The sequence below is a fragment of the Apostichopus japonicus genome, chromosome 11, assembly GCF_037975245.1.
Source record: "Apostichopus japonicus isolate 1M-3 chromosome 11, ASM3797524v1, whole genome shotgun sequence".
NCBI classification, from domain to species: Eukaryota; Metazoa; Echinodermata; class Holothuroidea; order Aspidochirotida; family Stichopodidae; genus Apostichopus; species Apostichopus japonicus.
In genome coordinates, this window is record NC_092571.1 from 10,236,778 (window position 1) to 10,255,207 (window position 18,430).

Here is an 18,430-nt window from a genome sequence, read left to right on the forward strand (position 1 = left end):
CTCAGCAGTGAAATACCTACTACTTGTCTATATTGTGACTAGCTGTGCCAACACTCCCCTTCTCAACAGTACATATATATATGCTACCCATTGCACATTCCTGACTCACATCATATGTATCAATAATATCCAGTTATACCTTAATTCCTCTCTCCCAAGTATTCAATATTGTAGTACTCCGCCTACTTACATATTTTTTACACTGCAACTATAAACTTTGCCCACACTGTTAAAGTTTGAGGCTAGATGCTAATTGAGCATTCTGGTTCACTGCGGTGGGCTTACAGACTCTCATTATTCAGCACTCTGAAGATGCATTGTAGGACTGCTTACACAGCCTAACAGTTAATAATAAAACAAGGTTTTGCTGGTACAAGATGAGCCGTCTTGCAGCAGACTGTTACTTACCCTTACAGCCACAGCCGTCAGGGGTCTGTATGAACCCACTGTTACATGTGCACCTGTATGAACCAATCATGTTCAAACACTTATGCCCATCCTCGCAGCAATTAGCGCCCTCACATTCGTTGATATCTGAGCGAATACAAAATCACATATAGCAGCAAAGCATGAGTGCAGCAAACCCAGGTGTTTCCAAAAGTGGCAAATGTTTAACAAACAGTTTCCCTTTTTATTTTGGGCTCAGAGACTATTTTTCTTCATAAATTCTATTCTGGTAGTAGTAGTGGTGTTACACAGTGTGCGTGGCTTTTAGTTTTCTGACTTAATTCAGATAATTCAATTTAAATTAGTTGCTTCAGGAATAACAATCGCTTACAGTTGGCTCCTGCTTATATCAAAGATTCGTTACCTTCACAGACCATCAAGTTGGAAAAGAAAATCTGTCTTGCACAAGCAGATATGCCATCTTATTCAGTTTTGCTTTACTTGACTGTTTTTTTTTTTAAGGGCATGGTCTTTTACAATTATCTAACCAGACAAACCAACTGACTGATTCCTTGCATAAAATCTGTCTTGCACAAGCAGATATGCCATCTTATTCAGTTTTGCTTTACTTGACTGTTTTTTTTTTTAAGGGCATGGTCTTTTACAATTATCTAACCAGACAAACCAACTGACTGATTCCTTGCATAAGTTTTATATCAGCCCATTAAACATTATTCTTCAACTATTGACCATTGTTGACTTCCATCTTCAGTATTATCTAATATCAGTATTTAACCTTGAAGCTCTTTTACTTTATTCTTCTCAAGGTCATGTTCTATGACAATATTATCTCATATCAGTATTTCTAAGACAATGAGAGCATCTAAAGCTACTCTTGGAAGTATCAAGTGTCAAGTTAACTGATGTTTACTCATTTTCATTTGTAAGGTGAAGAAGGGGGTGTGTGGGTTTTGTAAAAACAATAACTACATAAGAGCCAATATTAATGATAATCACACACTATGATCCTAATTAGGGTAACCACACACTATGATCCTAAGGGTAACCGCACACTATGATCCTAATTAGGATAACCACACACTATGATCCTAAGGGTAACCACACACTATGATCCTAAGGGTAACCGCACACTATGATCCTAATTGTTTCCACACACTATGATCCTAATTAGGGTAACCACACACTATTATCCTAAGGGTAACCGCACACTATGATCCTAAGGGTACAGTCTTTCCTTTTTTAACACCAGACATTTGCCACTTTTTAAATGCAAGAGAGCTGATGGAGGTTATAAGTAAGAAGAAGCATGAGAATATATAGAACCAGCAAGTGATATGTGCACCATAGTGATAACAAGTGGTACAAATATGAAACAAAAATCAAACACCACAAAAACAAAAAAAAACCACAGTAAGATGAACAACACACATGACACAACAACAAATAACCTCAAACTCATCCAATAAGTTTATCTATAATTGGACAAAGATTCCAAATTTAATTTCATGTGGAGGGTCCACCTCTTGTTTCTTTTTTTTAATCTTTTTCTTTTTAGACTTTCTCCTGTTACATAATACAATTTTTTTGACCTGCTTCTAGCAGGTTTGTTAAAATATGTTAACATTTCAGAACTGATATATCTTGCTATGATGTTTGTATCATGCATACAGTGATTAATCCAATCAAACATATCTTGATAGGATGCAATAGTAATAATGGCCATGAAAGTCAAAGACATATTCCACAGCTCCTATCCTAGCCTTTCTCTGAATTATAAATGTCAGTTGGGCGATTGTCTCAGTCACTGCACTGCAAATAGATGAAAGGTGAGATAGGATGGAAAATGGACTAGGTTAAAACAAGTGTTGAATAGTTTTGCATCAGGAAGAGCTCGAAGCCACACACAACAGAATAATGGATGAAATGATGAAACCCCAGAAAGAGAGAGAGAGGAGAGAGAGGAAGAGGCAAAATACTTCCAAAAATGAAGCCTTCACAGAGGGCTTAACACCATTACTTACCAACACAGAGAAGGGGATTATAGTCTGCAACCTGGTAGCCTTCTAGACATTGACAGATCCCGGTACCATTCACCACCACACAATCGCCGAGCCCGCCACATGTCTCAGAGCGACATATATCAAATATATCAATGCCAATGGTGTACCTGTCTGCAAATCAAAAGGATAGGATAGGCTGATTATGCAACAGACATACAAACCATCAATGCCAATGGTGTACCTGAAAGGATAGGATAGGCTGATTATGCAACAGACATACAAACGATCAATGCCAATGGTGTACCTGAAAGGATAGCATAGGCTGATTATGCAACAGACATATCAATGCCAATGGTGTTCCTGAAAGGATAGGATAGGCTGATTATGCAACAGACATACAAACCATCAATGCCAATGGTGTACCTGAAAGGATAGGATAGGCTGATTATGCAACAGACATATCAATGCCAATGGTGTTCCTGAAAGGATAGGATAGGCTGATTATGCAACAGACATACAAACGATCAATGCCAATGGTGTACCTGAAAGGATAGGATAGGCTGATTATGCAACAGACATACAAACGATCACCTTATATGAAAACAAAATGTATACTTATAGTCGAGCGGTGTAATAATAATTCCCAGTTTAAGTAGAGTAGTTAGTGATAATAATTATCTTTAGGGAGACTTGAGTGTAATTATAGTGGTGTAAGGAAATACTATCTTCTGTAAAGACTAATGTGAGCAAGGATGCATTGTATTTATTAGGCTTCAGTTAATCCTCAAATTATTGAATTATTTACTTGCGGATCTAAAAGTCGATACTCTACTCCTTCGTCACTCCACAATGAAAATTTGGAAACTTAAATGATCGGTGCAGATAACAGCCACTCCGCTGTAAATACAACATTTGTGTTCTGAATATCAGTCACTCACCTCTGCAACTTCTCCCATCCTCTGTGAGGGTGTATGATGAATTACAACTGCAACGGAATGATCCTTCTGTGTTCAGACAGTTCTGTTGGCAACTTCCTGGAGTTGCACATTCATCAATATCTGCAAGAGATTGATCATAAACAAATATGCAACTGGCAGTTTCTCTGCACATGTCAATAATATTCGAGACACTTACTGTAATTGGATCATGAGGATGCAGTGGAGACTAAAAGGAAGCGGTACAGTCATAAATGGTAGGAGAATGTACAAAGAACACCAACTACCCAGATCCCTTCACTGTATACAATTTCAAACACACATCAACAGGCCTAGTTCTTTTGACTGTACAAGTTTGAAGATGGAAGAGGTCTCACTTTGCTGTTTGATATATCGTTAGTGTCAACGATACACATATCACAATCGTCTCTGTGTGCTGTTTGATATATCGTTAGTGTCAACGATACACATATCACAATCGTCTCTGTGTGCTGTTTGATATATCGTTAGTGTCAACGATACACATATCACAATCGTCTCTGTGTCCTGTTTGATATATTGTTAGTGTCAACGATACACACATCACAATCGTCTCTGTGTGCTGTTTGATATATCGTTAGTGTCAACGATACACACATCACAATCGTCTCTGTGTGCTGTTTGATATATTGTTAGTGTCAACGATACACACATCACAATCGTCTCTGTGTGCTGTTTGATATATCGTTAGTGTCAACGATACACATATCACAATTGTCTCTGTGTGCTGTTTGATATATTGTTAGTGTCAACGATACACACATCACAATCGTCTCTGTGTGCTGTTTGATATATCAATAGTGTCAACGATACACATATCACAATCGTCTCTGTGTGCTGTTTGATATATTGTTAGTGTCAACGATACACATATCACAATCGTCTCTGTGTGCTGTTTGATATATTGTTAGTGTCAACGATACACACATCACAATCGTCTCTGTGTGCTGTTTGATATATCGTTAGTGTCAACGATACACATATCACAATCGTCTCTGTGCTGTTTGATATATTGTTAGTGTCAACGATACACACATCACAATCGTCTCTGTGTGCTGTTTGATATATCGTTAGTGTCAACGATACACATATCACAATTGTCTCTGTGTGCTGTTTGATATATTGTTAGTGTCAACGATACACACATCACAATCGTCTCTGTGTGCTGTTTGATATATCAATAGTGTCAACGATACACATATCACAATCGTCTGTGTGCTGTTTGATATATCAATAGTGTCAACGATACACATATCACAATCGTCTCTGTGTGCTGTTTGATATATTGTTAGTGTCAACGATACACACATCACAATCGTCTCTGTGTGCTGTTTGATATATCAATAGTGTCAACGATACACATATCACAATCATCTCTGTGTGCTGTTTGATATATCGTTAGTGTCAACGATACACATATCACAATCGTCTCTGTGTTCTGCAAGTCAGTAACACTTTTGAAAAGTAGAAAACGAAGAAAGAAATATGAGAAAAACACATACCAACACAACTTTGGAAGTCATTAGACAGTTCATAGCCATGTCTACACGTGCATATAGCAGTATCCATGCTATTGGTGCAAATGTGCTGGCAACCTCCATTACGCAACGCACAAGGATTGTACCCTATAAAAAAGAGTGGAAATGCTTCATACTTAAACCTGGTCACTGAGGATATATTTCAGACACTTCACACAAACACATTACATTTGACCAAATTACTAAGTATGATTTGTCATCAAAGATATGACTTGTTATGGTATGATTGCAACTTGATGACTGTATGATCTGGCAATGGTCATAGAAATGAAGAGACACAATAATAATCATGGAAAAAAATGAGTTGCAATCTGATTATATATACAGGCTATTAACGCACACCTATATTACAAAGGAAAATACTCAGGGGGGGGGGGGGCTGCAGGATCATGCAGCCAGGCTGCATATACAGGTAGGACATACTATTTTGTGCTGTGCAGTTTCACACAATAGGTCACTGCTGGTCAGCTGAGATATTTTCTATCATTTGTTATTGAATCATCCTTGCTGCAGGGGATTTCACAGATGCTACTGCTTTTTCTTTTTGACATGATTGTCTTATAAGCAAATATTCCAAAGAGAATTCAAAAAGTCAATATTAAATTAAAAGTATTTCTTTTACCAAATAACATGCCATTATGACATCAGACCACAGACCATTCTTTTGCCTGTACTAAGAAGTACGCTTTACCTAAACAATAAATGGTCTTCTCCAAAGAAATATCTAAAGTTAAGAACAAGATACTAAGACTGTTTTTTTTTTTTTTTGGTTACAAAATAGCTATCTTAAAATATTACAAGATGGATTCCTGTTATGTGTCAGTTTGCCTGGCTGTTTTCACAGAAACTCTCCTGAGACTTTGTTTTCTATCATTTTAGAAGTTAGCAGTAAGATCTGTGACATAATTGCCACCCTTGACAGTTGGTTAATCAATTTGGTAACAAGTCAATATTCAGGAATGACAGCAGGTGATGACACTTTTAGGTTAAAGTAGGTCACCTTAATACCATAGTCAGACTACACTAAGAGGCTGCCTCTCTGCAAAATCTATATAATTTTCTTCATTTCCTCCTACATAGTTGGATTTCTACATATTACTTAGCAACTGATTTAGAATGTGGCCATAAACTTGATAGAAGAGAGGAAGAAACTGGCTAAATGGTCAGTGAAGAATGAGCCCTTGTTGCAAAGACAACAATGCATCTATAAAAGCACTAATCCTCACATGACCACAACTGACAGGGATAAATGAATGAAAATGACTCATAAGATGGGACACATGACACATGGATGGAAATTTAAGGTCTAAATAACTTAAGTCTAAACCAGAAAAGATCAGAGATTTCCAGCTCTTATGTGTATCACTCCCTTGTGGGCATAGAATATTTCATTCACTAGTAAGGATTTGTAACAGTATTGGATTTTTATTTCAACATGTTTCAATATCCAGCAAGAACAGTCTTCCCATGGGAAATATAGACACATAGATGTATGAATGAAAGGACCAATTTTGAGCTAGCAAATGAGCCCTGCCACCTTACAAACCATCCCTTTAACATTTTTTTGTTTCATGAATGAGAGTTACATGACATTGTTTACACAATGTGAAATATTTTCACAACCTACTTCCAAAGCAAAGGTCACCTAGTATAAATCACAGAGAAATTTTTCAAAGAGTTTTTCACAAGGTTTTTCAGACTTTTGTATCACTTGAACTCAAACGACCTTTGAGTTACACAGAAAACCATGGAGTTCTGCACCTACACACTACACTCTTCATCCAAGCTTTCATTTTCTGAACTGAACACTCCGACAAATATCGCAGTGTGATAAAGCTTTGATGTTAATTTGGAAAAGTTACTGCACAAACAACTTGTGTACATTGTACTTGTCTCAGCCACTGTTACTCCACAATGAACAATCATTGAGAGAATCAGTCCTTTTAAGTAAAACCAAGGAATAAAGACAACACTGACCGGGGGGGGGGGGGGGGTAATGAGGACAGGGGCATTCATATGGCAAGACTAGCAAATTAGAAATCACTTACTTCTGCAAGTTTTACCATCATCATTCAGTCTGAATCCAGTGTGGCACTGACAGGCATACCTCCCTTGAGAATAAGAAACACACTGGTGATGACATCCACCATTATCAACTTCACATCCATCTTCAGCTGTCAAAACATAAAACAATAACAGTAATTAATCATGTTGGTATTAGAAGACAATGGCAGTGAAACATGAAACTGCATGGGACTGTTCTGAAATTGTCTGTCTAAATTTTAACTATGACATGCTGTTGTAGGTGTTATAAGACTGCTCAAAGTGCTATGTCATCATTTGATAACTTACACAACACATTGGATCATCCCCCCCCCCCCCATACCAATGGGCAAAGTATGAATTAACCAGTATACACTTCCAAGACAGATAACAGAACTTTAAAAGACTTCAATGCCAAAGTAGTTTCTGCCATGGGTTATCACACTTTCAAGAACTTCCATGAAACTGCAAACACGAACGATTAGCTTTATCAGATCAAACTTTTTGGGATTATCCAAGAACATAAAGCAAATAAAGCCAGCAGTAAGCAAAGACAACTTCACCTTCTATGAAATGAATTACTTTGATAACATAATAACAGCAGTCACTTACGAATACATGTCCGGTCATCGATGTGTAATTTCTCTCCTGTTGGACATGCACAGGAGTATCCGCCATGGATATTGTCACATATTCTTTGACATCCACCATTATTATGGCGGCATTCATCAATATCTGTGAGGAAACATCAAAGAACACATGATACACATTAATAAGATAGTGTTCTGTCTGGGTTGTGAAATCAGCTTAATAGTTGGCTGCAACAAATGCATCTTAGCCAACCTTAATTAGGGAATGTGCTAACCATTAATATACTGTACCATTACTATACACTCCCACTACCCTTGCTCTCACAATAGGACAATGTGCTGACAATTACCATTGCTCCCGCTAAAGTCAACTATCTAACCACTGCCCCTTGCTCCTACAAAAGTAACTTGAATTATCCAATACCTTTGCACCCTCAGAAGTAAACTGTCTATAACCACTACCCTTGCTCTCACAAAAAGAAACTGTCTATAACCACTACCCTTGCTCTCACAAAAAAAAAAAAGTCTAACCACTACCCTTGCTCCTTCAAAAAGAAACTGTCTATAACCACTACCCTTGCTCTAACAAAGAGAAACTGTCTATAACCACTACCCTTGCTCTCACAAAAGAGAAACTGTCTATAACCACTACCCTTGCTCTCACAAAAAGAAACTATATCCACTACCCTTACTCTCACAAAAGAGAAACTGTCTATAACCACTACCCTTGCTCCCACAATAGGACAATGTGCTGACAATTACCATTGCTCCCGCTAAAGTCAACTATCTAACCACTGCCCCTTGCTCCTACAAAAGTAACATGAATTATCCAATACCTTTGCTCCCTCAGAAGTAAACTGTCTATAACCACTACCCTTGCTCTCACAAAAAGAAACTGTCTATAACCACTACCCTTGCTCTCACAAAAAAAAAAAAGTCTAACCACTACCCTTGCTCCTTCAAAAAGAAACTGTCTATAACCACTACCCTTGCTCTAACAAAGAGAAACTGTCTATAACCACTACCCTTGCTCTCACAAAAGAGAAACTGTCTATAACCACTACCCTTGCTCTCACAAAAAGAAACTATATCCACTACCCTTACTCTCACAAAAGAGAAACTGTCTATAACCACTACCCTTGCTCTCACAAAAAGAAACTATAACCACTACCCTTGCTCTCACAAAAAGAAACTATCTATAACCACTACCCTTGCTCTAACAAAAAGAAACTGTCTATAACCACTACCCTTGCTCTCACAAAAAAAACAGTCTAACCACTACCCTTGCTCCTTCAAAAAGAAACTGTCTATAACCACTACCCTTGCTCTCACAAAAAAAACAGTCTAACCACTACCCTTGCTCCTTCAAAAAGAAACTGTCTATAACCACTACCCTTGCTCTAACAAAGAGAAACTGTCTATAACCAGTACCCTTGCTCTCACAAAAGAGAAACTGTCTATAACCACTACCCTTGCTCTCACAAAAAGAAACTATATCCACTACCCTTACTCTCACAAAAGAGAAACTGTCTATAACCACTACCCTTGCTCTCACAAAAAGAAACTGTCTATAACCACTACCCTTGCTCTAACAAAAAGAAACTGTCTATAACCACTACCCTTGCTCTCACAAAAGAGAAACTGTCTATAACCACTACCCTTGCTCTAACAAAAGAGAAACTGACTGTAACCACTACCCTTGCTCTCACAAAAATAAACTGTCTATAACCACTACCCATGCTCTCAAAAAAACAACACTGTCTAACCACTACCCATGCTCTCAAAAAAACAACACTGTCTAACCACTACCCTTGATCCTACAAAAGTAACATACTTTATCCATTTACCTTTGCTCCCTCAGAAGAAGTTTAATGCTTTACACATAGCTAACATTCCAATCATGTGTAATTAGAAAACAAATGCTCTGGTTCATATTTTGTGTATATTCGTTGTTTGCTATATATGTTATCTGTTTTAAAGACTCAAAGGTCTTGTTGATTGCTAGCAGTTGATAAAACAAGACAGCCAAAATCCATTTTTAAGTTTGACATATGCAGTGAACATAGACAATGTTATTGAACCATGTTTCATCACCGAATCCTACCAGAAAAATTTACGGTCACAAGGGCTTTGAACTACACAGGATGTGGGTGACCCTAGTTTAACACTGTGTTTATCTACTGAGTGAGTGAGTAGGCTCCCACCAGTTCATTGATCAGACACTCGCTCTTACCTAAACACGTAACACCGTCTGCTGAGAGTTCAAATCCCTCTTCGCATTTACAGTAGAAGCTGCCAATGGTGTTACAGCATCTTCCCTGGCATCCACCATTGCTGAATAAACATTCATTAGTATCTGAAAAAGTCAAAGAAAGAAACCATCCATGACAGCAGACCCAGAGGGTTATTATACAATTTAGTTATTGTGTGTGTTTATATATATGCTAAGCTTTGATTATTGTTCTACATTGTCGCCCTCTATTTCTGTGAGCTGCATTCAGGTTTAACATAAGTGTGATCATTCCTCAAAAGAGGAACATCACAAATGTATGAAGATAAGAATCTAGTTAGCTATTTGGAATATGTCCCAATGAAACTAAAAATAACACTATCAAATGGCTAATTGAACATTTTGTTTGGCTGGAATAAAGAAATAAAGAATCTGCACGATATAGCTAGCCCTCATTTAATTACTACATTTAGCATGCTATAACAGTGAAGATTGATTGACATAAGTTAATATCGATCACATCATTCAAATAAGTAAACCAAAATTTAACCTCAGGCTGCAATATACAGAAATTCAATAAAAACTTCCATGTTTAATATTGGAGATGACAAATATTACTAGTTGAAAGAACTTGGTGCTACACTGTTTTGATTGCCAATGTCAAATGCCCAGGCAATTTTTCTGCATTATTAAATCATACAAAAGTCTTTCATTTTACTTCAGAGTTCACCATTTTGTAAGAATAATTATGACATCATCGGCCAGATGAAAATAACTGTGTGTAACTGAATTACAGCATGTATTTATGATAATAGTGTGACATGTATGAGGCAATCCCTGTTTCCTGGCTTAAAGGGAGTGAAGGCTCGCGCACAAAGAAACGTCTGATGCCAGTTATCTGACCTAGTTTCGAATGAGGTGTAACAGAAGTGTTAGACACCATCGATCCCCGAAAATACACACACAGCTTGCTACTGTCCGTAATTAAACACTATTGTACAGTCAATACATGCAGCTACAGTTAATACCCACAACACAGTGTACATAGCAGCGATGGACATCTCAGGGCTAGATAAAAGATAACAAGGTATCACGTTTCATTAATACTCCGGCATGTTGTAGTGACAAGAAGAAACTTCACTTGCAAGCAACGGAAAGTTTACTTTTTCAGAGGGCGACATGCGGTTTGGGGCGAATCTTCAATGCCTTTGAATGAACCGTCACTCTTTGGATTCTCCTCTTTTATAGGGTGTTAACACAACTTTTCTTTTGTCTAATTTGTAATTAATTTCTCAGTCATGGGAAGTCTACAAATTCTCACCGAATCTTGATGATACAGCTTGCTTTTTTCAAAGCAAAATGTGGAATTAAGTTTGTCCCTTGACAACCTGTCTAATCCACAGACTGTATTGTGGGAAATATATGTTATACTCAGTCACATTTCCTCTTGTGGGGGTCTATTTTGGCTTTTTTATTTAAATAAATAATTTTCTCAGTTCCTCAGTTTTCCAAACATTAGCCAAAGGATGTTATCTTTCACAACATTTCAATTTAGACCAAACCCTGTCAAGAGCTGATCTCTACATTGATACCTGTTAGAATTATTTGACTTTCACATTGCATTCAATTCAATATCAACCTTGTATTACTGTGAACGAGAAATATTCAGACAACATTTATTCTCCTTTTTAACTGAAAATTGGACTGTTCTAAGAGTTAAACTATCTACAGTGTGAACAGTAGGAGAATTTATGAACCTTGACCTATCCCCTAGCTGCTTGATCATGGTCTATGTTACTGCATTCAACTGTTAGCTTCCTGTTTGGATTGGAGATTGAGGTACTTAGATACTCAACAACTGCATAAACACACCAGTGGCTGCACCCCTGCCACTTCTCCAACAGCTAGCCATCAACTGGATCCAGCCACTTCTGATCGAAGAGGACAAGCTGTTTGGATTAGAATTTCTTCGCCACACCGATCACCCAAAGGGGTCCCCTATGATGTGTATATTAGCTTTACACAAGCAAACAAATTAAGCTTGACTGCTAGGTAGTCAACCAAAGCCATCTCATTCACACACACTGGTAGATGTTTATTCAGGTAAATTCAATTTCTCCGAACACTCCATTGGTTGCCATGCTGTATGAAAGTTATCAGGACTCTTTTATTATTCTTGTAACATCTTCACGGTCTAAAACAATTCAACAGACGGTATTCCCGCAATCTACAGAAAACTTTCGCTGCAAATTTCAACAGAGTAAGAAAATATTTTCCTTTGAAGTTGTTTGATTTGCCAGGTGAACTCACTGAAGGTACAGCTGCTTTTCCTCTTAAATGGAAAGTCTGATAAACAGACAAAACTGGGAATGAACTATCGACAGGTAATAACAACAAACATCACCAAGGGCTGCGAGGCAATAATTATGATAAACCTAGTAACATCATCGGGATTAAAGGCTCTAATTTGTCATATTATTTAGTAATTTTATCCTCTCCAGTCCCTGACAATTAGGATCATATCTTGCCTGCAGATCTGGATAAAAGCCATACCTTGCACCAACTGTGAACTCCCCCAAACCATGGACGTAATATATTTCCATAAACTCCCCCAAACCATGGACGTAATACATTTCCATGCCTTAAAATCATTTGCAACAGCATCAGGGTAACTACATTTGAACAAATGTCCTGCATCCCTGGTGCTAGTTTTTTTTTTTTTTTTAAATTTATACTACACATTATTTGACATTCAAGAGTAAGTTTGAAGGAACACATACTTCCTCAGTCAGCTATTGGTCAGGATGGAGCACAACACTGGAGGTATGAACCTCCTGTCCAGTCACAAATCTGAAACATCCCTGGTGTCTGTAGAAATGTCAGTAAAGTCATGCCTCCGATGAGAAGGAATTTTGCTTGAGGGATTGCTAAGACTTGTTTGGCTGGTTACAAATTGATGAAGGAGCAAAGTGTGCCAGGCTATCCAACTGTGAGATATTGATACAATAACTTCTACACAATCAATCTTCTTATCACCACCACTCAACCCCCTTCAGCAAATTCAAGTCACTACTTCAACCAGGGAGTTCCATAACAACTCCCTGCTTCCACAGAGCCTTCAAAAACAACACATCTACACAACCGATGTTAGCTTTTAACGATCATCAGTTATTAGCCTCAAATTTTTTGGAGCAACCTAAAATAAAATTCTTGGGGTTTTCAAAAGTGCTTTACTGGTGGTTTTGCATGTTACTTCCAGACATTGAGGGGTGTCAAAATCAGACAATTAAATGCTTTAGCGAGGAACCATATTTGAGTGTGGTAGTAACAAAAATGAATGCAGAAATTAGAGCATGAGTGACCAGTATTGAACTTTCTAGCATATTTAGTGCTAATACTGGTGACCTTTAAAGGAGCATTGAATCTGTATAGATCTAAGTTCAAAGCATAAAACATCAACATATGATCATTTCTTGGAGGTAGTTGTTCAGCTTAATAATTTGGGTAAGTTTTGTATATTTGCCTGAAACTAAAATTGTCCTATTGTAATGTAACCATTATAAAAAAAAGTGACAGGACTATTTTCCTTGAAACCATTGTGTCAAAAGTACTGTTCTTTTGTTGGCAAGCAATACTTTCACACACTGTCCTAGGCTAAAGTACCCTACTGCCTTAGAATTCACACACTGGCATGAGACTCTTGAACCAGCTCCTAACTTCAACCACTTCAGTGTTCTCAGCAAAAAGTAAATTAATACTTTCAACTGACTTGTAAAACAATTTCCCCCTACATGTCTTGGGAATAAACTTTGGGGATATTGTTGAGAATGTTGAAAAAGGCAAATTTAACACAAAAAAACTAAGAAAAGAAATATTACCATAGTTGATGTAAAGTATTTCCTTAACTGCACTCCAAATCAGCTAATTGTAGCTAAAAATGCTAAGTTAGAAGTTGATTTATTGCCCTTTGCATTCTAACGCTGACTACCGAACATAATTATATAATTGGTAATTAGTGATTGAATGATCTCCAAGGACATAATGCAAACTTAGACGCGTTACCATGGTGATAAAAGACACTTTCATTTCACCTTAATTAATGACTTCCACTGATAGCTATGAGAAACTAATTAATTGATTATCATCCAAGATATAATGATGAGAAAATTGATTTTATTCTTTTCCTGTTAGACTATTCCCATTTGTATCTTGAGGCATGTTCCAGTAGATCTATTTAAATCAATGCTATGATGAAATGGATGTTTCTCAAAAAAAATCCCTTCAAATTCTACAATTTATATAACAACAAGAAGGAAGCAGACTTAATATAGAAGCTCAGTAACTTCACAAGATAATCAATTATTCTCAAGACAATATGCCAATTAGACTGCCAAAAGTATTCTCTTTATATTCTGTCTTTTAACATAAATTAGGAGAAAGAAAATACTAGATGCTGTAATGATGAAAGAAATCAATACATTGAATTCAGATGAACAGCTATAAACAGCTATAAACCACATATAGCTATAAACCACATATCTGCAAAACCAAATTTTTGCTGAAAACAGCGGTTTTTCATTGAAACTCTTTACTGACCTCCAGTGTTTCCGAGTACCTGTGTCACTGGTACCCACCCAGACACTACCCAACAATAAAAACAATGAATCAAAGTAGAGCATCAAATTCCTTCTTAGAGTTCATGAAAGTTTTACCAGTTTTAGTCCAATGTTTAAACAGTGGATGGTCTTACAGACCTGTATTAGGTAAAAATGTGCAATTGGTGTCCCAGCAGCAAACAACTCAAAATGTGATATACTTGCTCTATGTCTGGGGGTCTGAGTTAACCTCCCTATATAATTTAAGCTGGAAAGCATCACCATACTTTGGTATCATTTGACTATTCTTCAAATGTAGTCTGACCCTCAGACAATGGTTATATTACCCTCCTCACTAAGCAAAGTTCTCACAACCGTTACTGACAGGCAAACCTTGCATGCAGAGTCACTGACCTCAACCCTAAAATATCATTAACAAATGTTTCCTCAATTAAAAGAATAAGAGCATTCTTCATGTGGACATCTCTGCTGGACAATCCGTCCCTTAAAGAATAGGATGTCTGCCACAACCTATCCTTCCCATTAATTTCCTCACGATATGTCCTCCTAATTTCCTGACAATTATTCGTGATGGGTATTAATGTCATGCAGGCAAATTGAAACCATAGTCACAGTGCACTGGGGCCAAAAGTCAGAAGACATTATGATGATTAAACAGTGACCTAGTTTCTGCTACAGAATATTCCCATTTTAGAATAAACAAACAAATATTCAATGTCAAACCGAACTTGGAAGCAACAGGCTGAATTCCATAACTAAAATCAATTCACCAATGGTTGCCACTTCCCTTAGATTAATCCAACTGACTAATGAAACAAATAGTTCCCCAGAAAGGTGCAATATTAACTGGTCACTTGATAACAAAACAAAACCAGATCTGCCCTAATTCTAGCATGCAAAGAAGAGATGTAATATTTGTATTTTAGGCCCAAATTAAGTGAAGTTGCTCTCAGCATAGGTACTGTAGGTCTACAGTGCAATGTCACATATTAACGGTTACACAGTTTTCATCAATTGACATCAATTGTTTAGAAGAAATTTAAATGAATATTTAGATATATCTGTAAGACATTTTGCCTGATTTTATTTTGTAACAGGTTGAATGGTGAGCCAAGTAATTTAAGAGCCCTAACTGTTTGAGTATTACATATATATTTGAAATATAACATTAGCAACATGTTTTCAGCATCCGTTCACATGATGATGTACACAAACATACCACACTCTGGCTTCATTTCAGATATCTATTACAATAATCTTTGTAGGTCAAACCTATAAATGTTATCATAAACATTGAAATGTTACCAGTAAAATAGAGAAGATATTCCATCTTAAGGGTATAATTAACTTGCTATCAAAGTAACTCTTTAACATCTATTTTGATGGCTTCAGGAGATACTAACTGGCATAATTCTAGTAAGAAGTGGATTATGCTAACCTCTTGGCAAATTAGGAAGTACTTATACACTATAAAGCTCCTAGGCAAATCAGTAAGCAATGGAAGTCTTTGATCATAAGTCGAAATGTGAGCTGAATAATGTCACGACAAAATATATCACTTTACAGATGGAAAGAAAATTGCCCCCCCCCCCCAGATGTAGGATGTAGATTAGGTGCTGCTAGACAACTGCAACTGGATCACCTTAAACTAAAAGCATGTTAATACTTAATATATAGGAAGAACTCACAGAGAGAAGTATCACATACAGTTGCCTGAAGGATTTATTTAACACTTGAAGACAATGTGTCCAGGGTAGAAAGTCACTTGTGAGTAAAAAAACAACCAGGGCTGAACATGCCATAAAACTCTCAATTATAATCCCAAAAGTATTTAATAACTAATCTGTATCTAAAGACAAGATCCAAGGGGCAATGGACCTGCTAACCGCAACTTCTGCAGTCAGGGATTGATTGTTCATCAAGTACTCACATTTCTGTCTTCAACTTGGAATAATGTTTTTAATAGTTTATTCAAACAGGTAAGAAAATATACTGTTGTGTGCAGATAATTATCTCTCTCTCCTCTGGGAGCTGCAAGTCAGACCACAGATCTATCTATGACATGATACCAATATATAACACATGTCCCAGTCTCTTTCATAACTTTTACTTTCCATACAGTTTTACTTTCCTGAAGGCAAAGTTGTCTTAAGGTCAGGAAGAAAGTAGGTGGCCATCCCTTAAGTTATTTCATCTACTGCAATAACATCATTGAATTGAAGCAACCATGTCTCCTAGTCAGACTATTAACTTATTAGTCTATCTGATTTTATATGTGTTCTTAAATCGTCCAACTGACTGTGACTGTTAACAATGATTCAAGTACTAAACTCTCATTCACCAAATCAACATATTGGATATGGTCTGAGAAGAAGAAAAAAATTAATCCTTAAAATTTGGAACTTGGTTTGACCTCAGATGACCTTACATACTTCTTTCTAAACCATGTGAACTCTCTGAAAATCTACCATGATAGGTATGCTTTGAAAAAACCAAAAACACATGACCTTTCTTTCTCAACTTTAGTTTGTCTGCATCCCTTAGTCAATCAACCAACTTTCAAGGAAAAGAAGTGTAACAACCTACAAAGTTTGCTGATCATCAGCTATATATCTATTTTGTAATTATTCAAAGTTACCTACGATGACTTTTGACCCCTAACCATGTAAAGTGTGTCAGTGTACCCCTGCAGCTAAATGCAGTAATCAACCTCAAATGACCTCTCACCTACTTCAAACATTTTAATTGAATGTCTTTCAACTTCACACAAAGTCTATGACGCACAGACAAAATGCCATGACCTTATGCACTCCCCCTCTTACACAAGCGTAAATTCGGTTAACATTCTTCTTCTAATAGATGTTTCCTGATGCAAGAGATCACATTCTAACTTCTCAACAGATTGGCCTCCAATCTTGAAAATATCCTAGCTAAATACTCTGTAGAGCTGCCACCACAAATACTACAATGTCAAGGCATCTGTCACACCTCTTAAACAAAACTATATACCACCTTGTAATGTAACCATGGAGATTAAAAGATGAATTACCATATTGACATCTAGGTCCCTGGAAGCCAGGTGGACATCTGCACATTTGTGAGTAGCCCCCATTACAAGATCCTCCATTGAAACAGACTCCAACACTGCAAGTTGCTGAAAGACAAACAGAAAATGAAATGATACAAATATGCTGATATTAAAATGACTCTAATGTTAGTTGAACACTGGCAAAGCACTCTTTGAAAAACACCAGTAGCTGACCAATTACAAACCAGGGAGCTGCTATATTAACTACATCCAATATGATTTAAATGACTTGCATTGACTTAATTTCCTCTTTTAAGTCCTAACTTAAATCAAATAAAAACTCCAATGACAAGAGAGCAGGGGTTAGATAGATCACGGAAAGTAAGAAAGTTTCTTGAACTAGGAATAAAATGGCATAAAACAATCAAAAACAAAAACAAAAATAAATAAAAAAAGACATTTACAGCAACACAATGTCCATTTCAAGTACTTTCAATTTACAGAGAAAGCATGTATTTGTTGTTGAGACGGAGATGAAATGTCAATTTTTGTCTTTTATTTACTAAGGCAATCCGGAACCAATGGGTCACAATAACCCAATCTTTGGGTTGCAAAGGATTTCGAGGGAGGGGGCCGGGATGATCGCTAGGTCGCGGCCTATGAATGTTCACGACCACTAATTTAGCATCTGCTCTGATATCACACAATCAAGAACTATGCTATTTTTTCACTGTTTTCAATGTTGCTCATTATCAATATTTTAATAGTCATCAACAAATTTGATATCCCAACCACACTTTAAACTGTTATCAGTAATGCCTTTTCTTGCAAAGTCTTAACTAAAAACTTATGTATAAAATGATGCAATTGAGGTCAGTAAAGGTGACTCCATAGTTTTCCCCTAAAGTTGGGAAACCTAAAATGTTGGGTGATAAAAGTTAACTTCACTTGGTGTGCTGAATATGGTTTCTATTTTAACTACTTTTTAGAAATATCACCCCAA

At 36.9% G+C, this 18,430-nt stretch overlaps 1 protein-coding gene across 2 annotated transcripts in view; it reads right to left on the reverse strand.

Annotated features, from left to right (window-relative positions):
- LOC139975815 (uncharacterized) overlaps nucleotides 1-18,430 on the reverse strand; it is an 87,414-nt gene that overhangs the window by 22,793 nt on the left and 46,191 nt on the right. The window contains exons 4-11 of one of the 2 annotated variants that reach the window (XM_071984011.1): nucleotides 17,449-17,553; nucleotides 9,787-9,909; nucleotides 7,576-7,698; nucleotides 6,969-7,094; nucleotides 4,885-5,007; nucleotides 3,347-3,466; nucleotides 2,430-2,579; nucleotides 409-534 (exon numbers count right to left, since the gene is read on the reverse strand). In XM_071984011.1, the coding sequence (XP_071840112.1) occupies nucleotides 409-534; nucleotides 2,430-2,579; nucleotides 3,347-3,466; nucleotides 4,885-5,007; nucleotides 6,969-7,094; nucleotides 7,576-7,698; nucleotides 9,787-9,909; nucleotides 17,449-17,553 (996 nt within the window). The remainder of the gene's footprint in view (nucleotides 1-408; nucleotides 535-2,429; nucleotides 2,580-3,346; nucleotides 3,467-4,884; nucleotides 5,008-6,968; nucleotides 7,095-7,575; nucleotides 7,699-9,786; nucleotides 9,910-17,448; nucleotides 17,554-18,430) is intronic. The other variant, XM_071984012.1, reaches the window with a different exon arrangement.